The sequence below is a fragment of the Haemorhous mexicanus genome, chromosome 2, assembly GCF_027477595.1.
Source record: "Haemorhous mexicanus isolate bHaeMex1 chromosome 2, bHaeMex1.pri, whole genome shotgun sequence".
Lineage (NCBI taxonomy): Eukaryota > Metazoa > Chordata > Aves > Passeriformes > Fringillidae > Haemorhous > Haemorhous mexicanus.
In genome coordinates, this window is record NC_082342.1 from 86,469,757 (window position 1) to 86,486,765 (window position 17,009).

General features: G+C 39.2%; 1 protein-coding gene across 1 annotated transcript in view; it reads right to left on the bottom strand.

The window, feature by feature from the left end:
- Positions 1-3,264: 3,264 nt before the first annotated feature.
- The window catches only part of EFNB2 (ephrin B2), a 45,235-nt gene continuing 31,490 nt past the window's right edge, over positions 3,265-17,009 (bottom strand). The window contains exons 4-6 of the mRNA XM_059839316.1: positions 9,584-9,676; positions 8,716-8,829; positions 3,265-7,117 (exon numbers count right to left, since the gene is read on the bottom strand). Of these exons, the coding sequence (XP_059695299.1) occupies positions 6,735-7,117; positions 8,716-8,829; positions 9,584-9,676 (590 nt within the window). The 3' untranslated portion in view covers positions 3,265-6,734. The remainder of the gene's footprint in view (positions 7,118-8,715; positions 8,830-9,583; positions 9,677-17,009) is intronic.

The window sequence follows — 17,009 nt, forward strand, 5'->3', positions numbered from 1 at the left end:
ACTTGTGTTTATGAAAACACAAGTTGTATTCCAGCTGTCTATGACAGCTGTGCACAAAGTTCTCTGCCTTTTGGAGTTTGACTAGTCCTACAGTTCTTGCAGATCCTTGATGTCTTTTTCACAGGATCCAAGGCTACAAAAAACACTGAGTTCTGGCCTGGATTCTCCTCCCTATTTAGGCTCACTCTCCTTTTAGTGTCTAGCAGAACAACCTGACCTGATCTCCTCACCTACCTGAAACAACAACCAATCCTTATCAAACACTACACTCGCTTTTCATCTGTCAACACTTTTCTTCTGCATGTGTTTTCCACCAAAGCCTTTCCCGGAGCTGTGAAGACCCTTTTTCTCTACCTCCAGAAAGCAAGCTGCCACCTTGCTCTGATTTCTCCCTGGATTTTGTCATTGCAGATCTCCCTGAGCCTCCTCCTCAGAAAGTCACTGCCCTCTCACACACTTTCCCTCTCTTGCCTCATCCCGCTGTTCCACTGGCCTTCCTCCAGAAGCTGCCACCGGCAGCTCCACCTCCTCATCCTCACTGTGTATGGGCAGGCTCTTGCACCTCCTTCTCAAGAGGGTTTCCTATGGATTGCATTATGCCTTAATTATGCATCAAAGTATTTGCATGAATCATGCGAAAGACGGGTATTATTATTTTGTTTCATAGATGATAGCTCAGTCAGCTGAATCCAGCACCATTTGGATTATGAATAGCACAACCATTAATACACTGTGCTATATGCTCCAACATCCATTTTTTTTTCCAAAACAAATATTACTTGATTTCTGGTCTGATGCTTCATGTAATGACATACCAATTGTGTAAGGAGTTTGTTTGGTGTTTTTAAACCCTGGGCATTTTCCCCACCAACATTTGTATTGTGGCTGTGAAGATGGAGAGCGGCAGTTAGAAAGACTGAATTTTCATTGTCCTTTATTTTGCTAAGCACTACAAAATTTTAAGCTTTTCTGCAAAAAGAAAATTTATGGTGCCCATAGAATCAAAACGAGTGTGCTGCTGACTGAGTGAGCATTTGATCAATGCATCACAGCAAAGCTAAAGAGACAGGCTGAACAAGAGGTACAAGGTTTTAAACCAAGGCAGTAACATTGTTATGCTTACTTTGTGAGGCACTATTTTATATAACAGATCCTAATTCCACTCTAGATGGATAACTACTGTGAATTATAATTTTATTTTCCACTTAGTGGAGCCTATTGACTTGGACTAGCTCTTGCCAGAGAACCAGTTTTGTAATAAAGGCAGTAAATTCTGATTTTGTGCTTGTTTGATAATTAATAGTGAGGTGTCAGCAGCAGGAAAAAAATGAAAGTATTTTTTTCCTCTGCAAGTTGTAAAAGATGGGTTGTAAGATAATGACTTTATGCTGAGTGTCTAAGGCATCTTTTACTAAAATTAGTTCAGCAACTCAGTAGAGGTTCTGCTCTGTTTGGGAAGGTATGCGTGCAAGGCACTCCTGTTAACCAAGCATCCTTGGCCCCAGGCATAAATATACAGATAGTTATTACACTGGCAAAGGATTTTTCCCTCCCAGTGGAGACACAGTTTTTTAGCAACAGCAATTTTCCCTTGTTGCTAAGACAGTGGCAAAAATAGGTGCCCACAGGTGTCAGTATACATGCTAGTTATAAATATATATTATATGTTTATTATACTTGGAAAAAAGAGGCACAGCAATGAAAACACCGTGTAAACTTGACACTATTGAAGTATTTGTTTATCAACAGCTTCCAGTATTTAACAAGGATTAAAATACAAACAATAGCCTTGGCCTTAACTAAGCTAGAGCCACAACTCTAACAGATGGCTGTGCCAGACAGGCTTTCAGCACAGACCAGACCTGAGCACCTCACAGCAGATGACAACGTGGGAGCCCTCACGACAACGCACCGAGATCAGCAAGGGGAATTGCCGTGTGCAGCCATGGAGCAGGGAGTGAAACCACAACCCAGCCGAGTAGCTGTGTGCTCAGAGAGCACAAGGCTATCTCCTCTGAAGGGGCTTCCAGACTTAAATAGAGGATTAGGCCAAAGATTTACTGAGATGCCAGAGGATGCTCGCATGTTTCACTCTTATGCCTTCCGCTGGACCAAATCTCCAAGGTCATCTGTACCAGAGCCAGGAGGTTAACCTAAGTGGCACTGTGACTTTCCTTTTAAGGTCAACTTCCAGCACAGATTCTGTGAACTGGATCTCCAAAATGAGCTCCATCTGCAAGAAGTCATACTAGTTCAACCATCTCCCAGTCCAGGGCTTTCTGTACATCCCATTTCAGAGTACTTGTGCCATTGCGACACACCAAGTGTCCTAGCCATACTGTCATTTTTCTCTGATCATTCAGAAAACAAGAAATAATTTGACAAACGGGCATTGCATCACCCACACTACAAATAGCTAACTGTGAAATTTCTATGGCTAATTGGCATCTGTTGCTAAAGTGACAAATGCATATTTGCCCTCTGTAGACCTTCCCACCTGTTACTCCATGGACCATCATACCATTTATGTGCTGCTAACAAACGGAAAGGTGCTTCACTTTCAGGGTGATTGAGCTTTGTCAGAAAATGAAGGTATTATTTATTAAGTGAATTTTTTACCCTAGTGAAAATTAGGGCAGCAGAACCAGAGGAACTGTATTAAGGCTTGTGCTACCTGCACGTTGGCCCCCATCTCCCCTAGGCTGCAGTGAAAGAACCATGAAGAGATGTCTTGACTTGGCAGCACTTCCAATCCTTTGTCATCCTCCCAATGTCTTTCATCTCCTGTCCCTTCTTGCTCAGCCCTGTCACCCCAGGATCAACACTGTCCCTCCTAGGAAAAACCTTACCCAGAAAGCTTCAGGTGTTTTTTTTTTCTCTGATTCTGCCCACAGAGTACATCCACCACATAATGTCTGGGAATTATTTATGTGGTTGTAGTCTCAACTCCAAGATCATCCAAGAAACCTGGCCACTGCATCTGACTGCAGTTCACTGACTTCCAAGGGCATCGGATGCCCAGGTGTTTCCTGAAATCTGCTGATATATGGAAGAGAGAGTTTGAAAGAAGTAGGTTAACAGAAGTCAGTGTACTCTAAGAAGATTTCCTATAAACCACTAGCAATCAGGTTGGAGAGAGGGGGGAGAGGAGGAAGAGAGAGACAGGAGGAAGGCAGGCAGGCAAGCTTGGTGACATTCTTATTTTCATCCTTTAAAAAAGAAACAAATTGCAAAACTAAAGAAGAAAATACTTAGAAGGCAACATTTCCATAGGAAAAAAATATTTTATTTTTTTAAGAACAAATTCAGTTTGAAACAGATGTGGAATGTGATTTTCATAATTTTCATTTTCTGGGAACAAATTGCAATGTGGAACTAAAGCAGATTTCAAACTTATGACCGGCTAGTTTTAATACAGAATGAAACAAACAAACAAACAGAACCAAAAAAATAAAATTAAAAAAGAAAAAGAAAGAAATTATTTATAACTCAAGCATAATACTGTGTTACTTACAAACTGGACAAAGAAATTCTTAAATAAATATTCATGGTACACAATTTCAGCACAAATATGCGGCAATTTGGCAACCTTTTATATAATTTTTTTCCTCAATACAGTGCAAAGGGGAATGACACTGCCTTTAAACAAGCTGTAGCTAAATACATTGCAAAATTCAAATTTTATACAAAACATCTTGCTCAGACTTTATAAAAAACCAACATTGCTCTATATACACAATCTGGTTAAGAAAAGCCTTTTTTATCTTGTTTTCATGTGGGTTTTTTAATTATTTAAAAATGTGAATAAGGCTACTGTAACACCCCAAATCCATATACAGTAAATCTGAACCTATTTACAGCATCTTCACTTAGACATGATGGTGCAAATTCCAATTTGGGTGACTAGGGATGATCATACAAGCAAGGCATTTACAGTAACTTTTCAAAGCTGGACCAACGTCAAAGAAAGGAACAGTTGGTAGATTGTCATAATTCTGCACCAGACACAAAACAGACGCACAGTACATTTTTTTTTTAAATTGGCTGCAGGTTGCTCTTGAGCAATTAGTCTGATTTTTTTTCACAGTTTAGTATATAACTAGAATGTAGCCAACTGATGAAGCATAGCTATGATTTAATAAAAATAAGGATCAGTAAGCCCATCTTTTCCCTTCCCCTCCCCCAAAATAAAATCTTAATGACTTACAATAGAACCTTGTATGGATGGATTCATAGAAAAGAAGGGTTGTTGAAAAGAATTACATATGTACTGTAGTTAGTCACCATGGTAACCTTCCACAGAACCATGGGTTGGAATTTTTTTTGTTTTTTGTTTCTCTCTTTTGGACCAACATCTCAACATTATCTTCAGGTTCAGAAAACAAAGAGAGTGATCATTTCTATGACAAATATTTTTCTTTTCTTTCTTTTTTTTTCTTTTTTTTTTTTCTTGCAGGTGCTCACCAGAGGTCTGAGAACCCTAAAATGCTGTTGCTACATTTTCTTTCCAAATCAGAAAGCGAAGTGTTACCATAGTAACATGACTATGTTAGAAATGTCTATTTGCATATTGCATAGCACATATAAAAGTAGAGGTTTTTTTTTTTTTATTTCCTCCCTAGGGTGGGAGCTTTAGGGGAATAGCCATGCTAAAGAGAAAACTTTAACCTGAAACCCCCCTCTACGAACCTCAACAAAATCTACAGAACACATCAGCCTGTAAGGCAAGGGAAAACACCACACAGAAAATAAATGCCGGCACATCTTGTTGCTGTTAAATATGTGATGCAGTAACACTGAATTCCTGATATTTTGGACCTTACATTTTCTACTTTCCTCTTACAAGATGCTTTGGAATTTTTTTTTAAAACTTATGCTCCCACTGGTGGTTTAGGATAGCTGTTTTTTTTTTTCCAGAAGTAGTTTATTTTTTTTAAAAATGTGCACATATGCATACATATATATACATACGTATGCATATATAGTTATATATGTGTGTATATACATAGACACACACACACACATATATGGAAAATGATGACAAGTTAAGACTATGCAATTGCCGCAAATGATTTTCACATCTTCTGGTGTAGATTCTGTGCAATCTCAAAATATATATTAGTAAAAAAATCCAAATCAAAAGTAAGAAAGAATGAACAAAAGAAAAACTCTCACTTTATATCCCTTGTGTTCTATACACCTATTATAAATAAGACATATTTTCCTTTTCCATCTCAGTGTCATAATTTATTTTACTCTTACAGACTGCCAGAGGTTTGCCATATGTGCTTTAACTTTGCAACAGAGCACCAATGAACTGCTGTGTCAGTCAGTACCTACACTCACTGTGCAGGGACAGCACTACAATAAGCCAAAGTGCCAAAAGGGTCAGTCACAAAGGAATTCTGCCTTACTTTTGGAGATGAGCAAGGTTTTGTGGTTTGTTGTTTTGTTGTTTGTTTTCCCCACAACTTTATCAGTGATAGAATTATAGCTCATTTGACCCACTGGCTTATAATCATCTTGGGCACTTGGCTCTCAGTTGTTTTCTTAAATGCTTTCCCTGTGTTTAGTATAATGTGATAGTATAGCAGCTGAGTCTGCTTAAAAATCATCGAAGGCAGACTATGTTTTTGCTACAGCTTCAAAGCCGTGTATTTTATTGCCAGTACCACAACAGCCCTGCCCTAATACATCCTCAGTGGCCTGCTATTGTCTTGTCTTCTCCAGGCTTGTTGACTTACTAACAATACCCCTTTGTTCTACTGTATTGAAGGTACTATTTTTTTCTGCACACTGGTATTTGATAACCGTGAATTCCTTCAAATGCAGCCTTAACCCACTGCACATGTTATTGTGTTCCCTACTTGCCTCTTAAAACTTAGCATACCAAAGTGCTGTGCTACCTAAATGCATTTTTTTTTTCTTCCCAGCTTCTATTTCTGAGGCAGCAATATTGAATTGCAACCTCAATCAGCCCTTCCCTCCACCACCCAGTCCTGCTCTTGACTTTGTTGACAGCCTAACTTTTTGGCTGGAAGGCTCCTTACTATCAAACACAATTTTTATAAACGCATTACCCATTCGAGTGAGGCTGCTGTAGCAGATGGATGGAGTGCGGATCTCCAAACATTAATGTTCCATTAGTGATTCGGGAGGTGGAGTGAAAGGAAATCTTATGTGAAGGATGGCAGAGCCCCGGATAACAGAAACAAATGGAACAGTGACGGACTAAAAGCAAGAGAACTTTAACAAGTCTTACTTAGACACCAAGGTCTGTGTGACAAATCCAGTACGCACTGAGAGAGACACACAAAAGTCAGAAGATTGCATTTCAAGCTTGATATATCCTAGAGCACCTTCCCAGGATGCCTAGAGCTATTAACATCCACGGATTGCTCCATCTTCCCTTGGCTTTTGTACATGCCTGAATGCCCACAGCACATGGCTTTGAGGATGATGAATGTAACAAGAGTACAGCAATCAGAATGGGCATCTTCTACATAAAAGTCTTCCAGCTTTTAGTGAATACTTATTCACCGAGATAGGGATTCTACAGACTAGGTAAGCTGTCCAGCTCGCGTCGGTTCCTGGAGAAAGAGCTGTTGCCTTCTCCCCCCTGTGCTTAAGTCAATGCTAGCGCACAAGGCGTCATCACAAACCCCAACAGAAAGCATTTGACCAGTGAGTTTCCTCTACGACTCAACTGTACCACAGAGCTGGTTGTGTGTTCCTCAGACCTTGTAATAAATGTTTGCTGGACTCTGAGGAGGCATCTCTTGAACTATGTACACCGGATGTCCATAGTCGCCGCTGACCTTTTCATAGTGGGGGCAAAAGACACTGTCTGCAGTCCTTAGAGGAATGATAATGTCACTGGGCTCAGAACCATTGTTGTTGCCACTGCGTTTTGGGGTGGCTAATGTACTAAGTGATAGAGTTGTCGTGTGTTGCGGGGAATGCTTCCTGTGTCTTCTCCGGTACTTCAACAAAAGAACCACCAAAGTGATGATGATGACGATGAAAATGATGCACCCTGATGCAATCCCTGCAAATAAGGCCACCTCTGAACCCAGTATACTGGAATGCCCAGCCTTACTGCCATCTGTGCTAGATCCTGGAAAGAATGGAAATACAATAGACAAAAGTTATTGCCATCCTGTGACCCATTTATGTTGCTTAAAAATGTGTAGAGTAAGCAAGACTGGAAGAATTAACTGACAGCTAAACTTTGACAAACCAATTACCCTGTTAGATAGCTAAATGCAAACAGCCGAAGTCAGCAATCGATATAAAGCAAGACTTTGTGCCTGTTGGTCTCACTTTTGTGTTGCTCCCAAACCAGCCTGTTTCATACATCATCATCCATCAGCAGCGAGAACTGTCACTGACAAGGCAGCCTTTGATGCACACGGCATCTTTTAACAGATGCAGGCCAGCCCCAGGCACAAGAGAGGGGTGGGATAGGACTGGAAGGGAAAATAACACAGGGAAATGACAATTCTCAGAACAACTGGTACTGTTCAGTGCCACGCTGTTCCCTCTGCTATTTTATCTTTCGCATATTGATTTAAGTTAAACCATCCTTAGTGCCTCTTTACAGAGACTCCTCTTGCTTGGAAATGAAACTAAGGAGCTTGAGGCAGCATGGGAGACAGACAGAACAGTAACAGCATGTCTGTTAGTATTAACTTACATTTACTTAAAAGAAAACAATACCCCGCATTTGGTCATCAGGAAAAGCTCAACAGCCTGTTGAGTATTTGCCGCTTATCACACCATCATATTATTTTTCACAAAAATTACATGAATGCTCATTGACACTTTTTCACTTCTAAAAGTTTTAACCTATTTCCCTCTCTTGTTGTTCACTCACAATGGAAAAATGATACAGATGCTATATTCACATAATTGTTAACTCTTCCCACCAAAGCCTCTGCAGGGATCAGCTGAAGCCACTCACTGTATCAAAGATTTGCTAGCCCAGTAACTAAAGACACAGCTGGCAAGGAAAACCTGTGGCCTTTTTTGGGAAACCCAGAATCACCTTTGTCAGCAAAGTTTTGCTTTGTAGCATTACTAATTACTGAATTTTCTTCTGTACAGCTTGAGTCTTAAGAGTTAGGTTTTCTCTTGTTCACCCTATGAGTGAAATGCATCCTAAAGATATTTGTTTCGAATAATCTATTTATTTTGTTCAGATAATTATTAAAAAAAAATAAAACAAAACCCCAAAACTTTACATTTAGTAGAAGACCAGCCATACATGTCTAGACTTCATATGGTCAGCTAAAACATCAGGACATTAATTATAGATGCCCTGAAATAAACTTTATAAATGGCTGTCAAGAACCACTTGATAATGTATTATGCGGGAAGAGAAAGGGACTCGTTCATCTGCCAGAGTACTAAATGTAAGGCAGCACTGACCACTGTAAAGCTTCTTAGCAAATGTCCTATCCAAAAATTTTCCTGTAAATGAGAGACACTGTGACAAGATGTAATTAACTTCTACAGCAGAGTGGAAGAGGGGAGAGAGCAGCTGTTGCCAAAACTTGCAGCTCCCACCCACTATCCACCGGGGCAATCAGAACCGGCTTTTGCTTCATCTCACGATGAAAACATTTGCTTTTCTGGCATGTTAATGGTAAAATAAAACACATTTAGGGACAAAGGAGGAGAAGATGTTCCAGGGCAAAGTCCCACCACACCCACCTGAGTGGTCCTTCACAAAAGGGCTGGTGGTAGAACTCTTCCCGTTGGTGCCAGCTTCCTGCTCGGGGCGCTTGGTGGGATCCGTGTGCCGTGGCTGCCCTGCTGAGTTGGGATCTGCGGAGAGAAAGAGGACTCATGCAGCTTTGGCACTTGATGGTGTGGAGCCTTACAAGCTGGCTCTAGGTACCTCGTGAGACACAAATGGCTTAACAGAAGAACCTTTATGCAAAGGACTGGGAGATATAAGAACGTAATTTTCCCTTTAAAGCAAAATGGTTATATTAGTTATTTCAGGTTTAAATTGTGAGGCCATCTGCAGAAACTATAGGGTCTCCTGTAATTGGCAAGAAAAGCTTAGCAGATGACATTTCAGTTTAACTGAGGAAGTTGATTGACTACTAAACCAACTTCTACTTAGAAGAATAATTCTTTCTTCCTGCACAATAGGTTATCTATATGTGAAAAGAGACAATGAACAAAAACCTCTCTGTAATCAGAATTCATAACAAGCAAACTATAGAAATATTAGCTTCCCTCTTTTCATGTATTTTAAATAATTCTGAGCAGCAGAGTTGTGGCTTTTGTTTTTAAAATAAAAATAAAAATGACTGAAACACACTACTCCCAGGTGACCTTTCCTTCTAGGGATCTCTCCAATGAAGAGATCTTATTACACTAACCCTCCTTCTGTAGAAATCTGTCAGTAGCCGAGGAAGAGAAAATAGGCTGCGCTTTCAGACTGTAAGGGAGGAATGACCACACCAGGCTTGACTGCCTCTCTGCTCTACACTGCTAAAAGAAGCCTGAAAACTAAAAAGGACATTGAGACCGATCAAAGTGATTTCATGAAACAGCAGATGGTCTTTACCTTGTCCAACTTTCATGAGGATCTTCATGGTTTTTGTCTGGCACACCCCTCCCTCCTGGTTATCCAGGCCCTCCAAAGACCCATTTGATGTTGCTGATCAAAAATAAAAGAAAAATAAATAAAAATAAAAATAAATAAAAATCAGGAAATCAACAGGCAAAGTGATGTGAATATGAGTCTCTGAAAGCAGGGATCTTTCAATCTACCAGGACCTGTTTTTGTTGCTCAGGCTGACCTATGGAAAGTTGTGAAATGCTGAAAGCCAAACGAATGAATACACTGGTAAGCTGTACAATATATACAAATGGAGGAATGTGTTATCAAGGTTTCAAATTTACCCAGCAGCCTTTTATTTTCCTATGCACAATTGACTGACTGACTGACTTGGACAAAAACACACCATCTTGCTAAAAAGGTGATGGAGTCAGCTGAAAAGGAAGCTCTGGCAAGCTCAGAGGAGAAAAGCACTGAAAAATCACTCTTTTTTTCCCCCTCCCAACAGTATCTTTATAATCACCATGTTACACCTGCTTCCTCTATAACAAATCTCCTGCTGGAATAAGTGAACGCATACAAAAGACCCAGGTGAAAGCTAAGATTCTGAACTGATTGGAAAACCATTTAATAGTTTAAAGCACAATCTCACTTTCCTCAGCACTGAGGAGCCTCTGCGGGGGCGGGTGGCAAAGGGGAGTACGCTCCACTCTCAGGGAAACCTTTTAGCTCACACAAACCACGGGCTGCTTTCCCCTGCGTCTGCATTGTTCTGGCTTATCTAGGTGCCAGCTGCAGCCACGCGATCCGGGCGCAGGCTGACACTGCCGTGCCATGCTCCACTCCCTTGGAGAACCCACAGGGCTGAATCACGGTGCATGGGTGCGCCGCTGCCGCCCCAGCCAGCTGCTGGTTGCAAAACAGCTGCTGGCAAAGGATCCGGCAGCTCCCCAGCAGTTGGTGGTGTGGCCACTGCACTGCACTGAGCCGCTGGCCACCACGAGTGGGACACAGCAGGGGAGCAGAGAACCTACTCTGGTTCTCCTGGGGATGGAAATTTCACTGTCATTTCTTGGAGCTGTTTATCTGAAGCCCGAAATAAACTCATGAGAGGGCGCACTGGGCTGCCAACTGGAGAAAACAAACGGAAAATGCCATGCCAGGGAGCTCACTGCTTGGCTTGGCGTGGTGGTGGTGAACTGCTTAAGCAGCACATGGCTCCCTCTGCCCCTCTCCTTTCAGCCTGTGGGCTTTACACTCTTCAGGTCTTTGTTTTTAATTCTCGCTCCTTCTCTTTCACCTTCCTTGGGGATTTTCTTTCAAATGCAGTCTATGTATATTTCCTTTTTCCTTCACAATGTCTTCCTACCCCCATGGCAGTATTTTTCTTGCTCTAATCTTCTCTCTAGCCGTAAAGATATAAACCCCATACTGCTGAACCCTGCTTCCTAGCCTTTGATCTGAGTCTTGTTTTTGTTCCACTTCTGACTCTTTTGTGACCAACTCGAATTACAGCCACCATACAAACTTCCCAAACTGTGCTTTCTTTTCCTAAAACTCCCCTCTCCTAATACGGGGTCCCTCCCAGTTCCTCCTCTTGTTCCCTCCTCCCTGTAAAAACATGACAATAGCTGTATGGCAAAAAGACTTTTCAAAATACAAAAGAGCACGTTGAGTAATTTAAGATAAAAGCTGATCTGAAATGTGTCACTGCATTGCCAGGCTTGGAAAATAATGGAGACATATAGTTTTGTTTTCTTCTGTTTTTGTTTTTTTTTCCAGAGGGGGGGAAAAAAAAATCAATACCAAGAACCCATCCTGGACATAAATCAAATGTGTCTTTGCTGAAAGTGTTTTTTATGATCTATTTGCCAATGTACCAGCACAAGGACACAGAGAAAAAAATGCAGTAAATAGAAATACCAAAGCTGAGCACCGATTGAAGGTATAAATAATAAACACTGACTTTGTCTTGTGGTTTTGTTATTTGATTCTTTTTTTAATCGAGCTGAAGGGAATCACATCTCCTTAAACACCTTCTACTTGATTTTAATTGACTAGAATGCTGCTTCCTCTGAACACCAATGCCTTTTTATTCTTTAAAGGCCTACCCACTTAACCCATGGAGCAGGAGACCCCAACAGGATGCAGAGGATGCAGTCTGACCTCAGTACAGAATAAGAAAGTAAGATGAAAAACTAAAATGCAAAAATTACTTCAAATACAGACTCCAAATGGGAAGACCCAGATGTACAATGAGTCTGGTTGTGTGCCTACGCCAGCGCAATCCGCCTCGCTTGCTTGCTAAAAGAATGCTTTCAGAGCTTTGATGTCAGATGAATGAATTTGCAGAAGTATTCACTTTTTCCACAGTTCTTCTAGGGATTTTAGGAAAGCCTATGTTGTAGCTCAGAGTACAGACTGCTACGTCCTGAGGAACAGGGAATTTTCAAAGAGAAGCATTTCAGTGACAAAGCAAGTTTCCTTCTCAGCTTTTCCTGTAATTAAACTGACAATTACCCAAGGCCACTGGAGGAAATTATTTTTTGAAATTCATTAAGACTACCGAAATACAACCTTGCGTATCCCTAGTGTACCAGGAAGAAAGTGGGTAGCTTTAAACACATCGTTTAAAGCTTTGAAAAGCTTCACTGAGAAAAAGAAGTAATCTGGGACAGCAGAGAAAACACAGTTTCATACTGCTAATGCCCCTTGACAGTGCAGTGTGCAGAAGTCAAACAAGGGAATGAATACAAAATATTCCTCAAACATTTGCTGTGGTCTTTCTATATTGATCTCCAAATGAAAATTACACCCACTGTCATTTTAGCTCCTCCACTGCATCCACACCTCTGTGGGAAAATGACCCAGAACTTGCAGCTCTGCTCATGCTGAAAGGATATTAAAAAAAAAAGCGCCCCTGATATGAGTTTTGGATTTAAACACAAATGTAACATAAGTTTCTGGTATCCAAAATAGAAATGTTATTCTCCAGTGTGTTTATATAATCAGATTTGAAATTTTCCATCCAATTTATTCTTATATACATATACATACACATACACACACACACACACACACACACATATATATATATATATATATATATATATATATATATAAAAGAACAAGGTTTTTTTACATTTTGGTCTAAATATGGATGCATTTTAAAGTCAACTACTTAGATGAGTTTCCATACAAAGCCCTCTGCTAAGAAGACTAAATACTTAAATATTAACACTAATAAGCGTAACTAATGATTAATATGAAGTTTCTCATTAGTATTAGTATGTTCACAGGATCCCACACTTCACTTTCTATTAATACAGCAATACATAGGAACGTAGAACTAAGTAAAATGTTGCTAAACAGGCAGCAAAATATTTTAAAATCTTTTGATGGTTAAACACCTCTGATTTTCTGAGACCTGTCCCGCTCCACTGGTGTCAACTGCAAAACTAATAATTACAGCCAAAACCACATTAAATTATTCAACAGTTTGTCTATATCTAAAAAACCCCACATATAATTGTGCTGAAATCTCTACTAATTTTAAGACTTTCTAACAAAACTGTAATAACTTATAGGCCATTTTTACAGTAGTTTATCAGACACCGTCTGTCTGCCTTCCTTGAATACAACACCAGCTGCCATTTTATAAGGAATGCAAGTTTAGCTTTTCAACATTCAGAAAACACTTACCTGTAATGAAATTATGGTTTAAGAGTCTTGCTGATACATACCTACTTTAGAGAAGCTAGTATACATTTGCAGGTTCATAACACACTACTTTAACATACTCTCCTCCATACACACGGGAGAAATTAGATTATTCAGAGCAAAAAACCTCATTCTGATCTGCCTCCCTCTCTTTGAAATACATGAATTGTATAAAAACAAACAAAACCCCCAACAAAACAAACAAACAAATAAAAAAGGCTGGAACTCATGTAAATCAACGTATAATGTTTTACATTTATTTGCTTTTAAAACTCCACAAGTGCTGTTTATTGTACAAAGTGCATTAGTCATAAATGCAGAGGCAGGGAGTCAGTGAGCATAGCAGAGTCAGCTGACAAGAACAGTTCCTGGCTATGATTCTTATACAGTCCCCATGGAGAGGAAGTAATATTACATTTTAATATGTCTTCATTTGATTGTTATTACTCTGCCTCCCAGGAGGCTACACCACTGCATGGATCATGGCTGTTTTCAACCTACCAGGTTGGTAACATTGCTCTAATCAGACAGAGAATTAAGCTGCTGGATTTGTGCCTGTATATAGCTTTTCATTCACAAAGAGATTAGAAATGAAGGCACAGTCACAAAAATTCAACTTCCTTCACTCCTAAAAACACACATTAGTTACAAAATGAAAAAACGCCATCACAATTACTTAAAACACCAGCAGACAAAAATCTCAGCCTTTTAATTCTGCTACAGTTATTACCCACAGTTTCATGTTTTAGGATTATGAAAAACATTGCCTATTTGCAAATTAAATGACATATGCTTTGAACCAAGACAACTTTAAAACACATCTGTTTCTAGAGCTTGAACATAAAATGGACTACATAACTGATGAGAGAAATGATCATTGTATTTAATTTTCCTGTGAAAACTAAATGGACCTTAAACCACAGACTATAGGAATAAATGAGTGATGTCAACTGATGGGCAAGGGCAAAATTGATTTTGTCCCTCCTTAGTGTGCTGGACAAAAAAAGTCATTTGGCAATATATTAAAAACACATCTCCGATGAGGTCATGAAGAATTAATTGCTGCTGATGTGGATCTGTTAATAGCAAATTGAGAATTACAAGTTTTTCAGGGGCAGATCAGTACTATCCAATAGTACTAATTTTCACAGTTTTTGTTCATAAAATACTGCTTGAATACTGCATCAGAAAATAAATTTCTCAAAATCAGAATAAAATAAAATCAAATAATATTACTCATTTCCACTTTTCCCCTGCTGTGAGAAGAATGAAAAAAACAGCAGCAAAAAACCACACGAGCTTAAGATCCAACAGTAGTAAGAAGTTATTCTTAAAACAAAGTTGCACTCCATCTCACACGCACTCTCAGGATTACTAAACACATGTAAAACTTTTGAGTTTTTTATTTTATCAAGTAATAGAACACTATTTTGGCCAGGCATCATTGTTTGTGCTCTGCTTTCATCTGCTTTTGGTCCTTTTAATGATCGTCTTAGTAAAGCACTGAATAATACTTCTTCTTTTCCATAAATTTAGATAATTTATGGGAGAGGTTTAGGAACACCAGAAATCACACACTGCAAAACCACAAATCACTGATCACAACAGGGAGGTTGTTTCGAAACTACCCACGGACGAAAGAACAAGATAGCTAAGAGAATAGAAAGAGTGTTTTTATTAAATGAAATTTAATTCTGCCCCCCAGTAACAATGCCAGATCTGCATGGACATCTGAAACAACAACAAAAAAAAATTGTTCAGGCCTCTCACCAAACAGGTAAGTTTGGCACACATGACTCTGGGCGAGCTGAAGAATGTTTAGAGAGAAGAGAAATACACTAGTTTCAAATACTAGCAACATTAGTTGCTAGTTGCTTTCCCTTCTCTTGTAGTGATGAAAAGATTTGACACTGAAACCTTCACTTTTTAAAAAAAATTAAACTGTCTTCTGAAATTTAACCATCAGCAGTCCCCAACCTGGACCGTAAGTACTAAAATGTAAATACATTATGAACAGTTGAATGGAGTGCTGTTATGTGTTGACTGTGTTTTTAATCAACAGACAATAAAATCAAAACTTTCTACTGATCTTTTAGAGACAAAGAAATGATCCTAAAAAAACCCCAAAACCAACAAATAAAAAACCTGCTGAATTTGCTCTATATAATTTAGGACCCCAAGCTGTATAAAAGGAGCTTACCAATAATTTTGCTTTTTTCTCATGTCTGGTTTTTTATTTGCAAAGGCAAGGTGACAGAATTTTGAGGAGTTTCTCAGCCTAAAAACCATTAAAAAAACCTCTTATTCTACCTTACTCCACACATTCCTAATTAAGATAGGTTTGTTTTCCCTTAAACTAGGGCTCATCGAGTGTTTATAAATACTCCTGATGCCAGCCTTTTTTCCCCTCTATCCACATGTGAGGTAGAACTTCAACGAGAGGGAAAGGACAAGAATTCTCTATTCTTTTTTTTTACTCTGCTTTCTTGCTTTTTAAATTAAGTCCTATACTGCGTGTCTCAGGATTTATATATAAAGAAGATGCACAAATAATATTCTCTACAGCAAGTAAGCAGCAATGCCCTCTCCAGTCAAGCTAAAACCAGAACAAAATAAAGCAAAATAAAGAACAGGCCTCCTTTTGCCAGGAAGAAGCAAAGGCTCTGCAGCGAACCTTTGTAATTCACTTTTCTAACCACTGCTCTGAAATGTGTCTTGTCCAGCTGCGAATAGCAGGACTTGTGGAACTTAGATGGGACTCATGATACAAGGGTATTTATATAATTCCCCATAAAAGTCTCCATTTGTATTCTTATGTTAAGAGAGGGACAGATTCTATTACTGTTTCAATGTTTTTTTGAGGATGCAATGTGGAGGACACAATCAAGACAGAGCCAGCCAATCAGTTTTGTACTGTAATATACTTTGGTATACACCAGCTGTATGATACCAGGGACATCTCTGGAAATCCAGAGACTCTCCTTCCCACATCTCATGTCATCCAACAGCACAAAACAGGGACAGAATTGTAAAGTTTCTTACCATCAGAATTATTTTATTAATTCCAGGGAGGCATGGCACCAAGTAAGAAAAATATATGTAGTTAAAAAAAAAAGTTGCTTATGTCAACAAAGTCTTTCCATAAAGGGAAAAAGAGACAGTGAGAGAGCTGGAAAATATAAATAAAAGCTGTGAATTCTGACTGGTTACTGCTGCCTACCATTTTAAAAACACCACCACTTTCTCACTGAGTTAAGGAATACCACAGCTAAAGTGTACTGAACAGTAAACTATTTGCTGAATTATTATCCATTACTGAAGGTCACAGGTTCCACCCACCCACAACAAAATTCTACTTGCTTCACTGCTGTCAAGTGCAGTGCCCCTTTCCAAAACTCCCTGGGAGTGATTTAGAGATTATATAAAAACAAACCAGAAAAGCATCTCAATACTGTATCACTATGAACAACAAATCTTTCATTACAGTTAAGTATTTCTAAAAGAATTTCAGTTCTATATTTCACATACTCTGAGAAATGTTGTCAGATAATGATCCACTGCACACATGGTTGCTTCTAGTTTACATAAACAAATTATATATTTGTGAGTGCTGAAGTAACTGTGGCAGATGTAAGCCCACTAATTATGATGTATTTAGTGTATACCCAAAAGTATGCATCTAAAACAGATTACTAGTTAGTTGACTTCACCA